The sequence below is a fragment of the Onychostruthus taczanowskii genome, unplaced genomic scaffold (assembly GCF_017590055.1).
Source record: "Onychostruthus taczanowskii isolate IOZ18803 unplaced genomic scaffold, ASM1759005v1 scaffold15, whole genome shotgun sequence".
Taxonomy (NCBI): domain Eukaryota; kingdom Metazoa; phylum Chordata; class Aves; order Passeriformes; family Passeridae; genus Onychostruthus; species Onychostruthus taczanowskii.
In genome coordinates, this window is record NW_024498685.1 from 7,955,537 (window position 1) to 7,973,331 (window position 17,795).

The window sequence follows — 17,795 nt, forward strand, 5'->3', positions numbered from 1 at the left end:
CACATTCCACAGTGGCAGGGTCCAACAACAATATAGGAGGGTACCCAAAATGAAGAGGCAGGGCCTTCTATTCTTCTGCCTCTCTTGAATTAATTAACTGGAAATGAGTTTTGTCAATGTTTTGGAAAGGCAGAGGGGTGAAAAGAAACTGCTAGAATTAATCACAGTGAGAAACTACCTCTTCAGCAGTCTGCCAAAGTTCAGAAAACCCATGAGAAGTGCAAAATAAAAGGAAAGTGGGCTGACTTACCCTCCAAAGGAACAAATAACATTCAAACAAACACCCAAGTCTCCAAAACAGAGACATGCCCCAGTGCAAAGGAATGCAGCATCTGTTGCCACAACAGCTTCAGCTTTGGTTTTAATACACTTGTCATGAAGACTGATAGGTATCAAGGTAGAAAAGATAGTTTACTAATAATTTAAACAGACAAAAGCCATGATGTGTTTAATTCACTAAATATTTAAGTACATCCAACATTCTCTTGACGCTTATATAAATAGTGATATTTAGGTCCCGTGATAGACAATTAGTAACTTGGCTTGTTTAGCCCTGACTCAGCACAGATCTTTTACAGGGAGAGGGCAGCCTGCAAAGAAGCTCTTTCTTTGAAGAGTTTTTTAACAACAGTTATCTCCAGGTTCAGCAAAGGAAATTATGACAAGTTGATACCGCACGTATGACATTCTTCTACTGATGAAAAAGGAAGTAAAGAAATTCCAACCAACTGACAAGAAGGACCTTTTTTCATAAGCTGATTTACCCAGGTACATAGAAAACACACAGGTGACCTTTTATTTACAGCAAAAGGAGGCAGAAGCACCATCTGGCAGCGTTTCTGAGAACAAACACAACATTTTCAACAGACTGGGACTAAAACTGGAAAAAATGGTTGCTGAGCAAGGGAAAATGCTTTAAAAGAGGAATACTTTTTTAGTCTATTGCTAATATTTTTGCTCAGGAGGGCTTTTTCCTGGCTGACCGCAGAATTAACTTGTCATCTCTGTGCTGGATCTCCAAGCCCATCCTGTGGAGGGCAGAGCTGTCTGCCAGCCCCTTCCGCTCCATCTGCGCGATCAGCGCCTGGTTCTGCTCGTTCTGCTCCGTCAGGTTCCGGATGGCATAAACTGCCCACTGGCTCACAACTGTTGGGCAGAGTTAAGGAGCATTTATTTACTGCAAGATGAAACATTGTTTATTTTGGTTTATTACTGTATTCACCTCTCCCAGCCCTCCCCTAATCTCTTAAAATCAGGAAAGCAGTAGAAATCAAGGGTTTGAACAAGTGAGACGTTCACAAGTGCTGACAATGAACCTGCAAATACTTGCATATGAGGGAATTTAATTTTAAAAGAGGTTTGCCCTTAAACTTCACACAAATTTACTAGGGCTTATATTAAGTAAAAAAAAAAACAAAAACAAAAAACAAGTAAACAAAAACCCCAACCAAATAAACTGTAGGAATTAAAAAGACATAAAACCAAATTTTAAACCAAAATTACAGTCAACTGAAATGTTCCAATGATCTTCCTAGTAAGTTTAAATAAAAAATAAGCCAGTTGTTTATGATCTGAACAATTCAGTGCTACACTTCCAAGCACTGGCAAACAAAATAAGCTGAATATCATGCACAGGAAAGATGGCTATTATTTTCATTGTAAAAGTTGAAGAGATGTAGAAAAAGACAACTTATCCAGGTTAATATTTGAAAATAGCACAAAGAATATCAGAGACACTTAAACTTCTTTGACTTCTAATATTACCTAAACTCAGTCCTTTATGCCTGGGTGCTTTTACACACTTGCCAGGAGACCAGACACTATGATCACTGGCAGGGAGCTCCCGCTGATGTTTAAACGGGCACAAGCTGCAACTCATTCACCTCCCAAGGTGGTCCCTTGAGGCCAGGATTGAGGCACATGTCAGGGATGTAGACAAAGGATTTAAATTCCCAGGATTATCAGCCAGGCATCTTCCAAGTGAAGTACAGTGTTCCTTTTATGAAGTGTCAGAGATGTTGGTCCCAATTCCACAGCTGAAAAGTTGTTATGATATAATCTTTCCCAAGTTACCCATACAGGAGCCAAGCCTTTCTGAATCCCATGAGTGGTTTGCCTGCAGGGCACCAATTATTTACTACATGTAGCTTCACATCCAGTAGAAGAATATGCATAATTTACTCATCTCCTTGACGTCTTTTGGGTTGGGGAGCATCTAAGCACAGAGATAAATGTTCTTGTGGGCATTTGCCACAGGGTGACAGGAGGGGAAAACTCAGACAGAGGGGAACTTCAGACAAAACAACAGAAGAGAGGAACTGGACTTAAACAATTTTACACAACCTCAACACAGAGAGAAGAGTTTAGGTGAAAAGTAGCTTGGACATAAACATTAAGGGAACAGCCCTGCACTGGCATGTGTCAGTAAATTAGCCTTTTTGTAGCAGTTTATATTTATTTTCAAATTCAAGAAGTCCAGAACTAAAAATAAAAAATAATGAAGTATCAACTACTATGGAGCTTTTTTTCTTTTCCTGGTAGACCTCTTTAGGCTTTGTCAGGAAGCATGCTGCACACCTTCTTTATCCAAAAAAATTCCAGTGTGAGGTAATGACAGAGGAGAGAAATTAAGACCAAAACAAATTATGCATCTCATCAAAGCCCTTACAGGTGAACACAACAGAAAATATCAACATATTCTCTTCTATCAGTGCATCACTACTAGAATTAAGTAAAAAAGACAAGTGCCAATCTACATTTAAGTCACATAAACTTGGTATTTGCACTGAAGATTACACTTGACTATATGAAACAGTAAGTTGCCAAAGCAGTAGCACCATAAATGTGCAGACTCTCAGTCATTAGTGCCAATGGTGAGAACAGATTTCAGACCAGCAAAGCATGCAAGCTGATGAATGCAGATAAACCAAGGCTGACACCCACCAGGTCTTTTCTAGGTCTGATTTAGGGCATGTCATGAGTGCCAAAAAGTAACACGAAGTTCTCCCAGTGGACTGTGAAAAACATCCTACCACCCCTCCTGGCTCAGCTCCTGGATGAGAAGCAGACTTTCCTTGATGTGCTCCTAAAACACAGCTTCTGCACAAAATACGACACTTTCATAAAAGCATATTTGCTACAATATTAACAGCAATTTTCAGAGACTGACAGTTCTCAATCACACAAAGTGCCACACAGACAAAAAAAGTACTCTCAAAACTTTTGTGTGTATTAGCCTTGAGAATGATCCTGCTACTATAGTCTCTATGTCTTCAACACAAACCCGCTGCTAAACCCCATGGCAAATGCTCTTTTCCTATTACCAGCTCCATTCATGCTTACATAATATCTAAGACATCCCCATTATCTTATGAACTCTATCACCATTGTGGCATTTATCATTACTGACTACTGTAGCTGAAGCTGCAAAATGGTTTCAATAACATTTTCACTCCTTCAGAAACCCCTTTCTGTGTGTAGGTTTTCCATTGTGACCACATCCATGAATATTCATCATCCCCTTGTTCGCATGCTGGGGAAGGATGAGGCCTTTGGACAGCTGGGAGCAGACCCTGGCAGACTTGAGTGTCTGCAAAGATTAAAGCCAGTCCCCAGCTAATACTCACATTACCCTCTTGCTCCTCTGCAAAGACAGAGACACAGAGAGAAAATTAAACATATTCGAGAGTCTCTAATCCTACCTACACTTTCGGCACTTTATTGTATGCTCAGCTTTAGAAAGAGAGCTTCTAAAGTTGCCATAGTTACTAAAAATACGAGCATGAGCCTGTTTGTTGTGAAACTGCACCAAAGAGAAGCAACACAGCAAGCACAGCAGATCTGATTGCACAGACTCGTCTAGATTTTTCCAGCTGGGCATATTACACTCTCAAATAAATTAATATTATAGACAAGTGAAGATTATGATATTCTGACACAGAGAAGAGGGCATACAAAAGGAAGAAAACAATTCATTTTATTTTGCAGAAGCCTCATCACTAGACTATCTGAAATTAGGGACTGAAAACAAACATTTCTGTGCATTTATAGCAACACTTTTCCAAAATCTTTCAGTACTCCATGCTTTGGAATTCCTTTTCCAAAATGCTATTTTGATACGTACAAATAACAAAACGGAATCAACTTGCCCTGTCTTCCATACCTAAGTAACATCTTAATTCCACAATTTAAAATTTAAAATCGTCCTCTGGGTCACAACTTCAATTGTCAGGAAGAGGAGAACACAAAGAGAAAGGAAGAAAGGTGAGAAAACTGTTATTTAAGAATGAAAAATATTACTATGTGGGAGCCACGAAAATCTACGCCACTAAATCCTGTTGAAGTTTTGTCACTGACTGCAAAGGAACTTTTCACAATTCTCCCAGTTCTTTTCAGCTGGATTCTGCTACAAGAGGTTGCTGGAGTCAATGCAAGAGCACAGTGGCTGGGTTGTAAGCTTAATGGGGTGTGAAAATACAACGATGTCCTGCCAGGAACCGCTCACCAATACTGCTGGAGAGGAGGACACACAGACCATTTCTCAGGGAAAGTGTTCCACCTTCTCATTCTTAGTCCAATTAGAACTAAACATTATTGACAAACCCACTGTAGCCACCAGGACCCAAAAGAATTGTTACACAAAGCAATCTGGATTCTATGGATGACAGAGAACAGAAAAAAATTATTGATGAGGTTGGAAGCTGATGAGGTAGATAAAAGGCAATGCACAAGCAATCTTAGAAGTATGTTGCTTGAAAAAGGCAAGTTTCAGAAGTTAATTATTATCATTAACTAATACAGGACACTGAAGGGATGACAAGGAGAATGAAATATGTATATCTGTTTTCCTATGTCCCCTTCATAGTTATTAATACTGAAGGATCTCTAAATGTAACATTCTTAGTGGAGAGTTTGATTTATTACATAGTGCATGGACTTTTTTTTTTTTTTTTAATTAGACTGTTTCCTGCACTACAGTCAGTTTTCCATAACTAAATTATTACTTAGGAACTTTCTTCCTTATGAATAATTAGTTCTTATGCAAAAAAGAGGGCATTCTTTGCCCAATCCCATTACCTCATTTAAATAAAATTTTTTATCATTTCAATACCAACTACATTCTAATCAAATACAGGAAGAGATACAAAACCTTATTAAGAAAGCAAGCACTCACAGGTTGGAACCCTCATCAAATGGGCTGCTTATGTAACCCCTTTCCCAAAGACACCCAATTTTTCTAAGATGCATTCTGGAACAGGACTGCATGACTAAAAAACAAAGGTAATGAAAATAAAATATTTGTACTGCACAATAATTATATTTCTTTATCGCCTTCAACAAGTAATCCAGTTATCACAAGAACCTCTGCAGACTGGAATGAAATACTAAAGCATCACTCAGAGTCACTTCCACCTGCAGACCTGACTGCACCACACTGAAAAGACACAAACCATTTTTCTTTCCAGCCTTTCAGTCCTTTCAAGCACTTCTGTGAAATGCTTGAAGATAATTCCTCCCACCACTAAACGAGGTCTCTAGCCAACTCCCACAGCTGTTTGTCACAGTTAGGAGCTGTGATGGACCACATGTCAGGACTTTGGATCCTCACCATCAGCCAAACTGCTTACAAAGCTCTACAAGTGTCTTTCTGTCTGGGGTTTTAGTAGTTTAATGAAGTTCTAGAGAAGCTATAAGATCAGAGCAATTTCTTATAACTCCTCTATATTTTTATGTGACTTCTACCTGTGATTAAGACATTACCAAAAAAGTAATAACAGAAAATGTAACAAATTAAATGTTTTACCTTTATTTATTTTCAAAAGCTAATTTATGTTTTTAGAATTAATGCTACAGACTCTATTTATACTTGGCATTGAATTATCAGCACCAGAAAACATCAGGAATTCATCCTATACAAACTTAAAATATTTTGCCTAGAAGGTAGGAAAGAAAAATTCTAGAATATTTCAGCTGCCTTTATTTTCATTTATTCCACAGCTGTTCTTATCACCTGTGAGTGCAGTCACCACATTCTGGGTTCAAAAGCTATAAATGGGCAGTACTGTTTAAGCTGGGAAGGTCCTTTCCTCCCCGCTCTGTCCAACTTTGCTCTTGCAGAGCTGATGCAGCACAACCCATCCAGTCTAGAAGCCTCCACAACACAGAGGCACCGCTGGATGCTGTCAGAGGTATTTATTCCTGATCACACATTTCAGGGATAAGATTTGTAACGCTGGGGAAGTGAAAGCAGATGTTTGTGCTGCAGGCAACTCTCACCTGGCCCAAGGGATCACTCAGAGGCTTGGACCATCCAGTACCAAACAAGGCTCCATCTCCACCACAGCGTGGCAGCAAAGCTTCACTGGACAGCACGTGTGGCATGAGGAGCGTGCAGCCAGCCCCTCCACTCCTCACCTCAGCCCTCCCCGAAGGAAGCTGCTTCCACAAAATATTCCTGTAAAGACAGAAAGCTTATCCCCAAAAACCTGAACTGGGCTTTGCAGCTCGAATTCCGCCCTGCAGAACACGGCTTTGACAGAGGTTTTAAACTTCACCATCTCAGAACAGACAAATGGGCAAACCCATTTGGTTTATAACAAACAGCTTCAATGCTGAGGCAATATTCTCTGTAAGTCACAGCCTACAGACAACTGGAAACATTCACAGCACAAAATAATTGTACAACAGGTACTTTTTCCAGTTCTGTAGCCCTCACTATCCTCCCACACCAGTAGTGGATACTCCAGTTCTTCTTGCAGACAAACACCATCCTTCTGGCTACTTGTATTTATCTCATTAAGCAGTCTAGCCATGATGAATCTATTTCTTAAAGTGTGCCTTGTGGGACACAGGCTTCTTTAAAATGGGACTTACACCTTCTGTGTAACCAGACACATTAAACATAACACAGACACATTAAACCTCATACATGACTTTCAGTGACGATTAATCCATTTAAGTATTTATGGCCAACAAATATATTTTGAAGACCAGAATGGACTACAAAACCTCTTTTGCCCAGCATTTCTGCATAAACACAGATGACCAAAGGTCAGCTCCTCTTGAAATCAAGCCTGTCAATTCTGCTCCATGCACAAGATGCTTTCATGCCTTTTCTCTGAAAAACTTCCAGTGTTGAACTGGAAGATTTCACTGTGTCCCTAAATAAACTTTCCTAGTGGGTAAATATCTCACTCTTTACAGCCTGTGATTTATTTCTGGCTTAGATTTGTTTAGAATTGTTTCCAAACACAGCTTTTCAGCATAGATTAAAAAAAAAATTCCCAGATCACAACCAGCATTCGGTATTTTTTGCATAAACTAAAGAAAGAAACCAAGAGACTTATTCCAAGGTTTGCATAATTTTTGTGTCTCTTCCCTCAATTTATGTTTTTCAGCATCCTTCTGGAAGGACAGGCACCAGAAGTAATAAAATCTGCCAAAACTTGTCACGTGGCTGATTACAGGTACAGCAGAGTTTCCTGGCCCTGTGGCTGTGAGTAGTTCAGAAAAACAACATCTGACAATATCCAGTTGCTGTTTATCTAATGGATAATTATGAATATATACGTAATATTTACTCTGCTCCCAAAAGCAGAGTCCAAGCTCTCCAGCCTTTCACATTTTCACACCTTTTCAGCACTGTCCAGTACTGACAGTAAATGAGGCTCATTTAAGCTCCAAGGCTTCCCATTTTTAACTGCATCCTCATGTCAGTGGATGTCCAGCTAAATGGCAGCCTATGTTCATTAAATGAGGTTTACTACTTCAGAAATTTGAAATTTACTGGGACATTTCTTAACTAGAGTTATATAGGAATTTTTCTCCCTAGATCATTGGTATTTCTGGAGTAACAGTTCTGAGCAGTATTATGCACCCAGATTGCTATTAGCTTTTAATGCCTGCCAACTACACATTTAATCTATACTCTGTGTGTAGCCTTTCACGTTCTGTGGGACTTAAAACCCAAGGTCAGAAAATCTTAGCATACTATGAACTTGAACAAAAAATTTGGCTCTAGCACTTCAGAGCTACTAAAGGCATAGGACATGTTTAGCTCTGTCAGGCTATTTTTATTATAATGTCTCTAATGCCAAAACTTACAGAACTTCCAAAAAAAATTAAGCCATAACCTCCAGCTTGTTTTCCTTTTCCCTAAACTCAGACTTGTAATACTAGCTTAAAACCAAGATTATGACACATTCATTTTTTGCTGCTTAGGCTGCCAATTTTTTTTTAAATTACGACTTACATTTTTAATAGAAACCCATAATTTATGAGCAACTACAAATCATCTGGTTTTAAAACAGAAAGAATCACACTCTTGATCGATCTCAAGCTAGTACTTCACAGTTAGAATACTCAGTTCTTTCAGTCCCTTCTTTTCCAATAATTCCATTTTAAGAATTCAAAACTAAATCTATTAGCTATCTGTAAGAGGTACCAGAGTTACCAGGCTGGTATGTTAAAAAGCTTCAACTGCTGTTACCTTACTTAAAAATGCCTTGCCTTATCTTCTCTTCCCAAATACAGAAAAAAATTGCAACATTTCATTAAATTGAAACTCATGCATCAAATTACTATTAAAACCTACCACGAACACTGTGGAGCAATGAAGCACAGGGGGATGGTAACTGCTCACAAACTCATCATCAAGCAGGCTGTAGTCCTTTTAAATTTCCTGGGACATGGAAAAAAAAAGGCTCCACCTTTACACAGAAATGCATTCATGTGTATTTATGTACAGAAATAAATACCTTTTCTAAAATGCTTTAAAATGGCAATTACAGGAGTCAAATAAAACTTTCAGAAATTTGGCACTACACTTAAAAACCCAATCTAACTCATGCCTGAGATGTGGTTAAGCTAATTATAATTCACCACTCTCAGACAGATGATGAGTTGAGCTGACACAATTTGGAGTGAAGCACTTTTTCTGTTTAGAAATGCTAGAGATTCATCAATTTATGTAGATCCAACAAGGATTTTATGCCACCTTATCTTTCAGCACAGTACATGCATATTTTATTGATTCAGGGTCTCTGAGTAATTTATGTGGCATACCTTCCCTCCTGCTGCTAATGGTCATTTCAAATGTCACTTTATGACAAATAATCATAACACTGAAGGTAAATGAAACTCCAGTTCCATGGTCACAGACACCAAATGATGCCCAGTGTGCATCCAAAAATAACAACCATTAAATAAATGGGTATTTTGAAAGATGCCACTAAATTATAACCAGCTATTTGTTTAGCAAAATAGCCATTAGCCACAATCCTGTCTACAATTTCAGGGAATGGCTGCATCTCCTTGAGGAAATCTCCCACTCCAAAAGAAAGGAACAAATCCACAAGGAGAGTGGAAAGGACTGCAAATATATCTGAGTGAGGAAGGAAAGGTTAGGTTTTAAAAACCATTTGCAAAGCTAAAGAACAAATTTTAACCAAAGATCTGAGGAAGTGAGAGGAAACAATTTTGAGGCTCAGGAAGGAGCTACACAGGAGAACACATTCAGCAGCTGAAGATAAAACTGTTCTAATTACAGTGATCAAAAATGGGGCAACAGAAAAATGTCAGAATAAAAATATTATTCGAAACATTGGTCAGATGACATCCAAATATTCTTTGGAGGTATGCACAAGAAAAAATGCCAAGAAGACAGACTGAAATATGATAAGGTGGTTGTAGAAGGCATTCCATTCTCAACAATATTTCTGAACCACTCCTAGCTTTACTTAAAAAAACCAAAAATCTTTGGCTCTCAAATTTCTAGTGCTCCATCTCAGCCCAGAGGGGAATTTTTCATAAGTAAGTGTACAGAAAAATCAAGGAAGCTGTTTGAGCTATAAAAGCAGAGGTTTTTTTTTTGTTGTTGTTTTTTTTTTTTTTTTTTTTGAGGAATTCCTGATAACTAAAGACCTGTTTTTTTTCAAGAATTCAAGCCTGTCATGGATTTAAATCCACCAAGAGGATTAGAGAAGAGGACAAATATGACAATATTTGGTTTAGAAATAGAGTTATTAACTTTAATTCCTCACTTTTACATGCATGAGTTGGTGCCTACAGAGATTATTCCTCACAAGGGATTAGAAATATTAGAATGTAACATTTGAAAGGGCCTTCTCACATTCTCTATAGCTCTGTTAGATTTCCTCCAGCTTTAAGAGTGACCCTGTATATCACATGTTTCTTCATGGTGATAGCTGGGTAGAAATGAGATACTGAAGAATAGATTCATATTCACATCTCTGCAAATTTGTGTTAGCATTTTATAAACTCTCAAGAAAATTACTAACACCACCACCCCCTCCCCCCAAACTCTGAAGTTCAATATTTTTAAACTATTAACTATTTCAAGTATTTCCAGTATTTTAATCATCCTGCAGGTGCTCTACAAAAAAAAAAAAAAAAAAAAAATTCAGGAATTACATAATCAGCAACCTGAAATATATAATTAGAAATTGTAATTTTGTTAAATGATAAAACACAAAGTATGATCTGTGGTCATTTCTGGAAGACAAAAAAAGGTTAAGTCCTTTAATTTCTCAGAGTATCTATTTCTGTTCTGCACACTGCATTCTTTCTGTGTTCTCAAGTATTTTTCATATGAGGAGAATGTCGCATTTGACAGGAGAAAAGTTTTCCTGGGGAACAGTGTGGGAGACAGAATTTGTAATGTAACACCTCACAAGATGTCATTTTTTTTTTAATTTTAAAATAAACGTTTTCTAGCAATAAATACTTGAGAATTACAGTCTTTGTACCAGAATTTAGATCTACCAAATATGCTTAATATGGTAGGTTTTTGCTTTGTTTCTCCACCTTCAACTGAGTTTTGCCCTGAGGAGTTTGCAGCATCCAGAAAAGACAAACAATGAGTGGAGACATGGAAGCTATGTTATCACAGCTCCTGGGATGTGCAGCCAGTGTTTAGTGGAATTTAAGACAAGGCTAGGTTATACAAGGAGTGCCTCCTGTGCCCTTTCCAACAGGGAGCAGCACTCAGCTCCCCTCCCTTTGGAGCTTTATAATAATCCCACTCAGGACACTTTAGGCAATACACTGAAAAAATCTACTTGGAATCGAGTTTTCTTTGGTCAATTAATGCTGATGCAAAAAAAGACTGGATAATCTGGTAATGCTTCTTTCAAGAGTATAAAAAATACCTTTGATAGGCAGTGACAGCAGTAGGCACTGGTAGGCAGGTGACCTTCCCAAGTACAACCAAATATAGTGTTTGGAAATAGCAGTTTGGCTGAAGCCTTTTGGGAGCCACTTCAAAAACCAGCCAGCTAAAGCCCCACCCTGAAACAACACTGAGGGATTCCCTTCTAACCCATGCAGGGCCCTGGTCTCCCTTAGCCACTAACAAAACACAGCTAGAAAGAATTCACATCAACTTGCAGAACAGGGCAGGATTTCATCTAGTGAGTAAGGTGAAAGAAATAAGCCCCTCTCAGACTGTTCTTGCTCAATGAATAACCACACTTGTACCTGTTCCAGCTTCTCGTCTGACCAGTTCTTCTCTGTACCTTAAAATTACATTCAGTCAGAGCTCAGGTTTTGCACAAGGCAGGAATCCTCCACTCTCTCCACTCTCTTTAAAAACAATTCTCAGCACACAGGAACTGAATCGGTCTGAAGTGGAACATGGCAATACAGTGACTTCTTGGGTTCCTAGTTCCATCTATGGTGGAATCACAGAATAGAATCACAAACTGGTTTGGGTTGGAAGGGACCTTAGAGCTCACTGAGTTCCAAACCAGCTCCACCTCTCGTTCCAAACTCTTCTAATTCCATGGGCAGGGACACCTTCCACTATCCCAGGTTGCTCCAAGCCTTGTCCAACCTGGCCTTGATGGGGGCAGGGATGGGGCAGCCACAGCTTCTCTGGGCACCCTGTGCCAGTGAGAAGAGGCAGAGCTGGCTTCCACTCAGCTGTTTTATTTTGCCTTTGGCTCTATCAATGAAGGGTTCAGGCCAACCAATTTATGTTCTTAACCTGTGCTGGTAAGTCCCATTCTTCCACTGCTGACCTCAACCACTGCTTGTTAAACCACAGTGACACATTCAGCACTGGTTGACAGAAAGGAAGACGTTTGCAGCATTCTCTGTCATCCCTGGATGACACAGAGCAATCAACAATAATGCAAAATCACTTGCCACCTACCAAAGACTGCACTCCCCTTTTTGCCTAGGTAGCCTTCAAATTTACTTGTGCAGCAAAGCAAGTGCTACTGTTAGGAGGAAAATGGTAATTCCATTTCCTGGGTTGGGAAGGCCAAGTTCTGTCCAAGTGGGCAGAACTTGACTGGGCATGAGGAGACCATTGCAGTTCTCATCAGTGGGTCCTTTGCAGTGATCATATAATAATGTGATTTGGTGTATGCTTATAAAAATACAGAATCAAATAGGTCACATCAAACTTCTTAATGCACAGTCAGTGCCTGTAATGAGCTTCCCAAAAAAAAAGGCAACCATTGCTGAAGTGCTATTGTTGCTGTATTTTCTCAGCAACACACATGGGATAGTCACACATGCATGAAAATGCTCAGCTCTGTGATGGCTCACTTGAAAAAGTCAACTCACTCTCCTATTTTTGCTTTTTACTGGCTCCCACTCAGTGGTGAGGCTGTTTTACAGCATGTGGCCTGTTTAAGGTTGCGCTCTGTAACTTAGATAAAAATGTCTGTCAGCTCCCCCAAAAGTCCTTGCTGGCATCTTGCAAAAACAAACTGCCATTGTTGTAGACCATAGCAAGTTGATTTCTTCCAGCTTTAGCCAGTTTCATGAACCACAATTATACTTGCTGCTGCCATGAAGTCAAAAGTATTTTCAATCTACCTCTCAGATGACTGAATATAATAGAAGCAGTTTTGGAAGACTGAATATAATAGAAGCAGTTTTGGAAGACTGAATATAATAGAAGCAGTTTTGGAAGGAGTATCTGGAAATTAACTTACTCTTTCTACATTTTCATCCATTATTCATACTAAGGGATCTGTGTATGGATATTCATATCAACGTTTTCCTTTCCATATCAAGCTTTTCCTTTCAAATGCTGAAAATTCTTACTCCTAAAACACAGCTTGCTAGGTGTTTGCTCACATATATAATACACATATGTATATATATATATATATATATATATATACATCCTTACAGCAGGATACATATTCTTCATGTATGGCTGATTTCCTGGCTAATAGAAAACTGTGTTAATTAACACAGTTTATATAAAATAGATACTTATATAAGGACATTCTGATTAAATCCAGACATTCACAAAATCAATTTACTGAGACACCTATAAGAATCTCAAAAGGGTAATACTGGCAAGCAGCCTGAAAAACAAGAATATCCCATCGTCAAAACTGCAGTTCACTTCTGACTTTCAAGTTTTACCACTAACTAACAGCCATTATATTGCAGTACTCTGGATAATATTTTTTTCCCCCAAAATAGTAATAAATATTTCTATGGACAGCCACTGAAAAACAAAAAAGAAGGCACATCTGTGTGTGTTACTCATGAGCACAAATGTTAGCAAGCAGTGAAAAACTGAGCAGCTTAGTTAAGGTGAACTGAAAAGTCTTCAATACTAAACAGGTCAGTTTATTTAAAGCCTCTCATAAGCACCTTTTTTTGAGTGATTAGGGTCAAAAGTATTTTGATCAGAACAGGCTGACCTCCCTGCTCATGTTTACCTTGAGGAAATGGAACCTGTGAAAGGGCAGAAATGAAGCTGGAAGGAGCAGGAAGAGCTTAGGATGAGGTAAAAGGCAAGAACAAAAGGAAGGGCTCTTGTCTGATGATAGAGCCAGTCAGAGACGAGGAAGACGATGATTCAGAGAGCAAAATAGAAAAGATTTGAATTTAGTATACCTTTTCAACACAAGTAACCTGAAAAGCAGGATTTGGAGTAAATTTTTTACTGGTATTACCCAGATAGGCATCTCCAACCCTCTCTGCTATCTTTTAGCAGGTTCAATTTATTTGTTTTTAAGCACAGGTTACAAAGGTAAGACAGGATGTTCCCACTTTTCAGAAGCAGAACAAGAAACTGAATTTTCAAAAATAAAGATTAGCTCATACAGGAATCTCTCCTTAATCTAAAGGCAAGTAACTCTGCTTGCATTTTGAAACACCCTGTTTTCCTTTGAAACAGAAGAAGAGTTATGACTAGGACACAGCCAATCTATGAAAGATTTACCAGGTATAGAAAAAGTGGTATTAAACTTCTTTGAAGTTTAACTCTTAATGAACTGCTTCTCCCCAGTCTGACTCTGTTTACCCTTTGTCCTGTACTGAAAACTTAAGAGCCACAGAAAATCTGGCATCCTTCAGCATCTCTCTGTTGCATTTACATGAAAAGTTGAAGTAGCTGGAAAATTAAAATACCAATTCAAATAATTACAGAGGCACAGTAAATTTGTTTTTAACTGTCCATAATCATCTTCTTGTCTGTAACTATGAGAGAGGTGGTTTGTTTGTTTTTACTCATGAAATATCCTGAAGGAAAAAACCTGTTTGCTAGTATAAATGTAGAAGCTACAAGTCTGAGATATAATCAGACAATGTAACAGTTCTCCCAAACTCAGACTGAAAGATGAATTAAAAAAATAATTACAGCAATGCAAACATGTCAGTTGAACTTTGTAAGACTACAAACTCCCTGGTATTTCTATGCCCATTAAAGAACTGTTCAGGATCTCAAAGAAAGCAATTTTAAGGTAATGACAGGTTTACAGAGGAAATTAATTTAGGATAAGAGAAGACCCATTTCCTCTTTCAGTATACTTCCATATGCTACAAATAAAAAGATTTATCAAAGAATTTTTCCTCTCAAATGTAATGAAGAGCTCCTTTAACATCTACCATGGCAGTCCAGCTTCCCCTGATAAATTGCACAGTTTAGAGAATTTTTTTTTTCCATCCAGAAAAATATCTTATTGCTTTTACCACAAAAGTTACATTTTTTGGTGAGAAATTTTGTATGTGTAATTTGAAGGCAGAAATTTTCTAGTAAAATGGAGAAAACATAACGACATCTTAACTGTAGAGCTTGGGTGATTCCAAAACAGATTCAACAAAAATGTGCATCTACCAAGACTTACTAAGAAATCTAAGAAGTTATTATATCAAAAGATTCTGGGTGAAACCTTTTCCAGTCAGCTTTCTCCAAGGAGAAATACAAATAACGCAGCCTGAAACCACAACAACAGGCACTAGGAATAAGAATGTAAAATGAACTTTCTGGACATGACTTCCTGAAGGAGCCATGCTTGAAGAGCTGTGCTGAGCTCTTTCTTGCAGCTTTCCACCCCACCTTGGAAAACTGAGGATGAGCCACTGTGGTTCCTTCCAGCTTTAGCCATTCAGTGATTCTGGGATCTGTGCCAGGCAGGACTGGAGCACACAGAGAGTGCAAAGAAACTGTCAAATCTCTTCAGAGAAACATTATGCAATAGATTCAGGCATCAGGTGTCCAGAAGTAGCAGAACATGCTGCAGAGCAGATGAAAGTAGAGACAGATCTGAACTGCAAACTTGTCCTCTGCTTCCCTGTGAATGACCTGCTGGGAATGCAGCAGATGAGGAATGTTAGAGGGAGGAGAGAAGCAGGGGAGCATTACCTTCATGTAGCACAAGAGCACCTGGAATAGCAAGAGGTCAAAACAATAAACAGAGCCATAGTCAGAGATGCCTAAAGAGGCTGACCTGGAACAGAGGCTAGATAGAGTTAAAGGAATGAACTCTAAAGAAGAAATAAACTATAAAGAAATAAACTTGTAGGTATTTATTAGATTTAAAGTTAAATAAATAAATAAATAAATAAATAAATAAATAAACTCTAAAGAAGAAATAAACTAAAAAGAAACAAACTTGTAAGTATTTCCTAGAAGGCCTTCAAAGGCCTTCATCTTGGGCAGTACAAGAGTCCCATCGTGGCTCTGCCCAAGATGGACCCAGAAGATGGATGAGCTGTCACTAGTTCTCACACTTTTGTAAGTTTTGGTCCATTTACATATTGGGGTTAATTGTCCACTTGAAGCTTCAGGTTATGAAGTCCCATCCTCCCAGATTGTTCACCTCTGTTTGCCATTGCTCTTCTCAATTTGCCATTGTTTATACTTCTTGACCCTAAAGCTGTAATGTGTCCTTGCTTCTGGGGCTGGAAAAAGATTGTTTTGCTTGACTACCCTGTGAAGAGAATTGGCTAACACTTTACATGAAGTTCAGAGTCACACACTAAGGCAGTACAAAATCTAAAAAATATGAAAGCTACAACTTAAGGCATCACCAGGAGCTGCACTCCAGAAGTTGATGCAGCCAACTCTGTCACAGCAGGCAAGTCCTCCCTATGCCCACGTGCTACTCATTTTCCATATCCCCCAATACTGTATGCTGTGGATCACTGGTGAAAGCTCACATTAAGAGGTCTTATTATGTTGTTAAAAGCCAAGTAAACAAAGCTTTATTCTCTAGTAAGTTTATGGTATAGCCAGAAAATGTCAGCCTGTATCAAAAAGCACAAGATGTTCCACTTTGCTCAAAACTCAGTAAAGACTCTCATGGTATTTTATCTTCCTTTCATTCGTGACCATAAATTACAAGCCCACCCTTTGAGAGTCTCCAACTTTACCCTCTTCTGCTACAGCTAAAATGAAGGATTAATCCCAGAAGTGGTTGCACAGCTGTGCTTTCCAGCAAAGAAGAGTCACTTGGGACAAAAACTCCTTACTAGGTTTTCTCAGCACTGCTTTTCCACTTTGGGAAAGGTAAATTTCCCTGCCCATCCCACCACAACCAGCAGTGCCCATTACCAGATCTGGACCATGGAAATACAATTCTGCCACTCAGTGCACTGTCAGGTCTCAAACTACAGGAATACTGAAGATGTAAAACTTGTGGATACAAAGCATCAAACTGAATAACTCAGAGGATACTTACCACTCCTTGTTCTTCCACCCAGTTTGTTAACATTGTGTTATCATCTACATTATTTCATCATTTTAGGACATATTTATATGTACATGACGTTCTGCAGGACGCAACTGAGAGAATATGAAACATTTTCACTACTCCTTTTGTTTGTTTGTTATACTTGCTAAAAAGAATGTGCTTTTTCTTATATAATCATTTGAAAACCTATTCATGTGTTCAGCATAAAAAAGCTGACATGACTCTGTACAGGAAAGACATTTATTTCCAGATGCAATTATCAGAAACAAAGAGCTAATGATTAGATGACAGAAAATCACAGCTCAGTCACTGAACACACTTGTATTACTTGAAGAGATGTATAACTCTGCTTAACAAGTGCTTATCTTCAATAAAAGATTATTTCCCTCTAACAGTAATCTATTTTTGAAAGTTTCTGCTCTTAAATTCCAAGAAAAAAAATCTCTAATATGAAGCACAATGCCATTTATATTAAAATCTCCCCAACATTTCAGTAATTTGCATAATTTATTTTCTCAACTATACACATTTTCATAACAGCTTGTTAGCCTTGTCTCTGTGCTTAGAATAAGCTCCCCAATCTGATTTAACAAGTGTAGAGAATTGATGAGGTACTTATTTCAGTTTCCTGAACAGATTTCAATGGAAGCAAAAGCTCTAAAAACTGATACAATGACCAGAGTCTGAATTCAGATTTCTGACACAGCTCTTTGAATAAACACTTGCAAACCAGTAATATTTATTATTTTAGGAAATGGAAAATAACCACAGTTAACTTACTTAGAATCCAGTTCATGGAAGCCTATTTGTGCCCTTGCTCACTGCTGA

General features: G+C 38.4%; 1 protein-coding gene across 1 annotated transcript in view; it reads right to left on the minus strand.

Annotated features, from left to right (window-relative positions):
• Positions 1-421: 421 nt before the first annotated feature.
• Positions 422-17,795, minus strand: part of ATXN10 (ataxin 10) — a 91,729-nt gene continuing 74,355 nt past the window's right edge. The window contains exon 11 of the mRNA XM_041398599.1: positions 422-1,146. Within this exon, the coding sequence (XP_041254533.1) occupies positions 959-1,146 (188 nt within the window). The 3' untranslated portion in view covers positions 422-958. The remainder of the gene's footprint in view (positions 1,147-17,795) is intronic.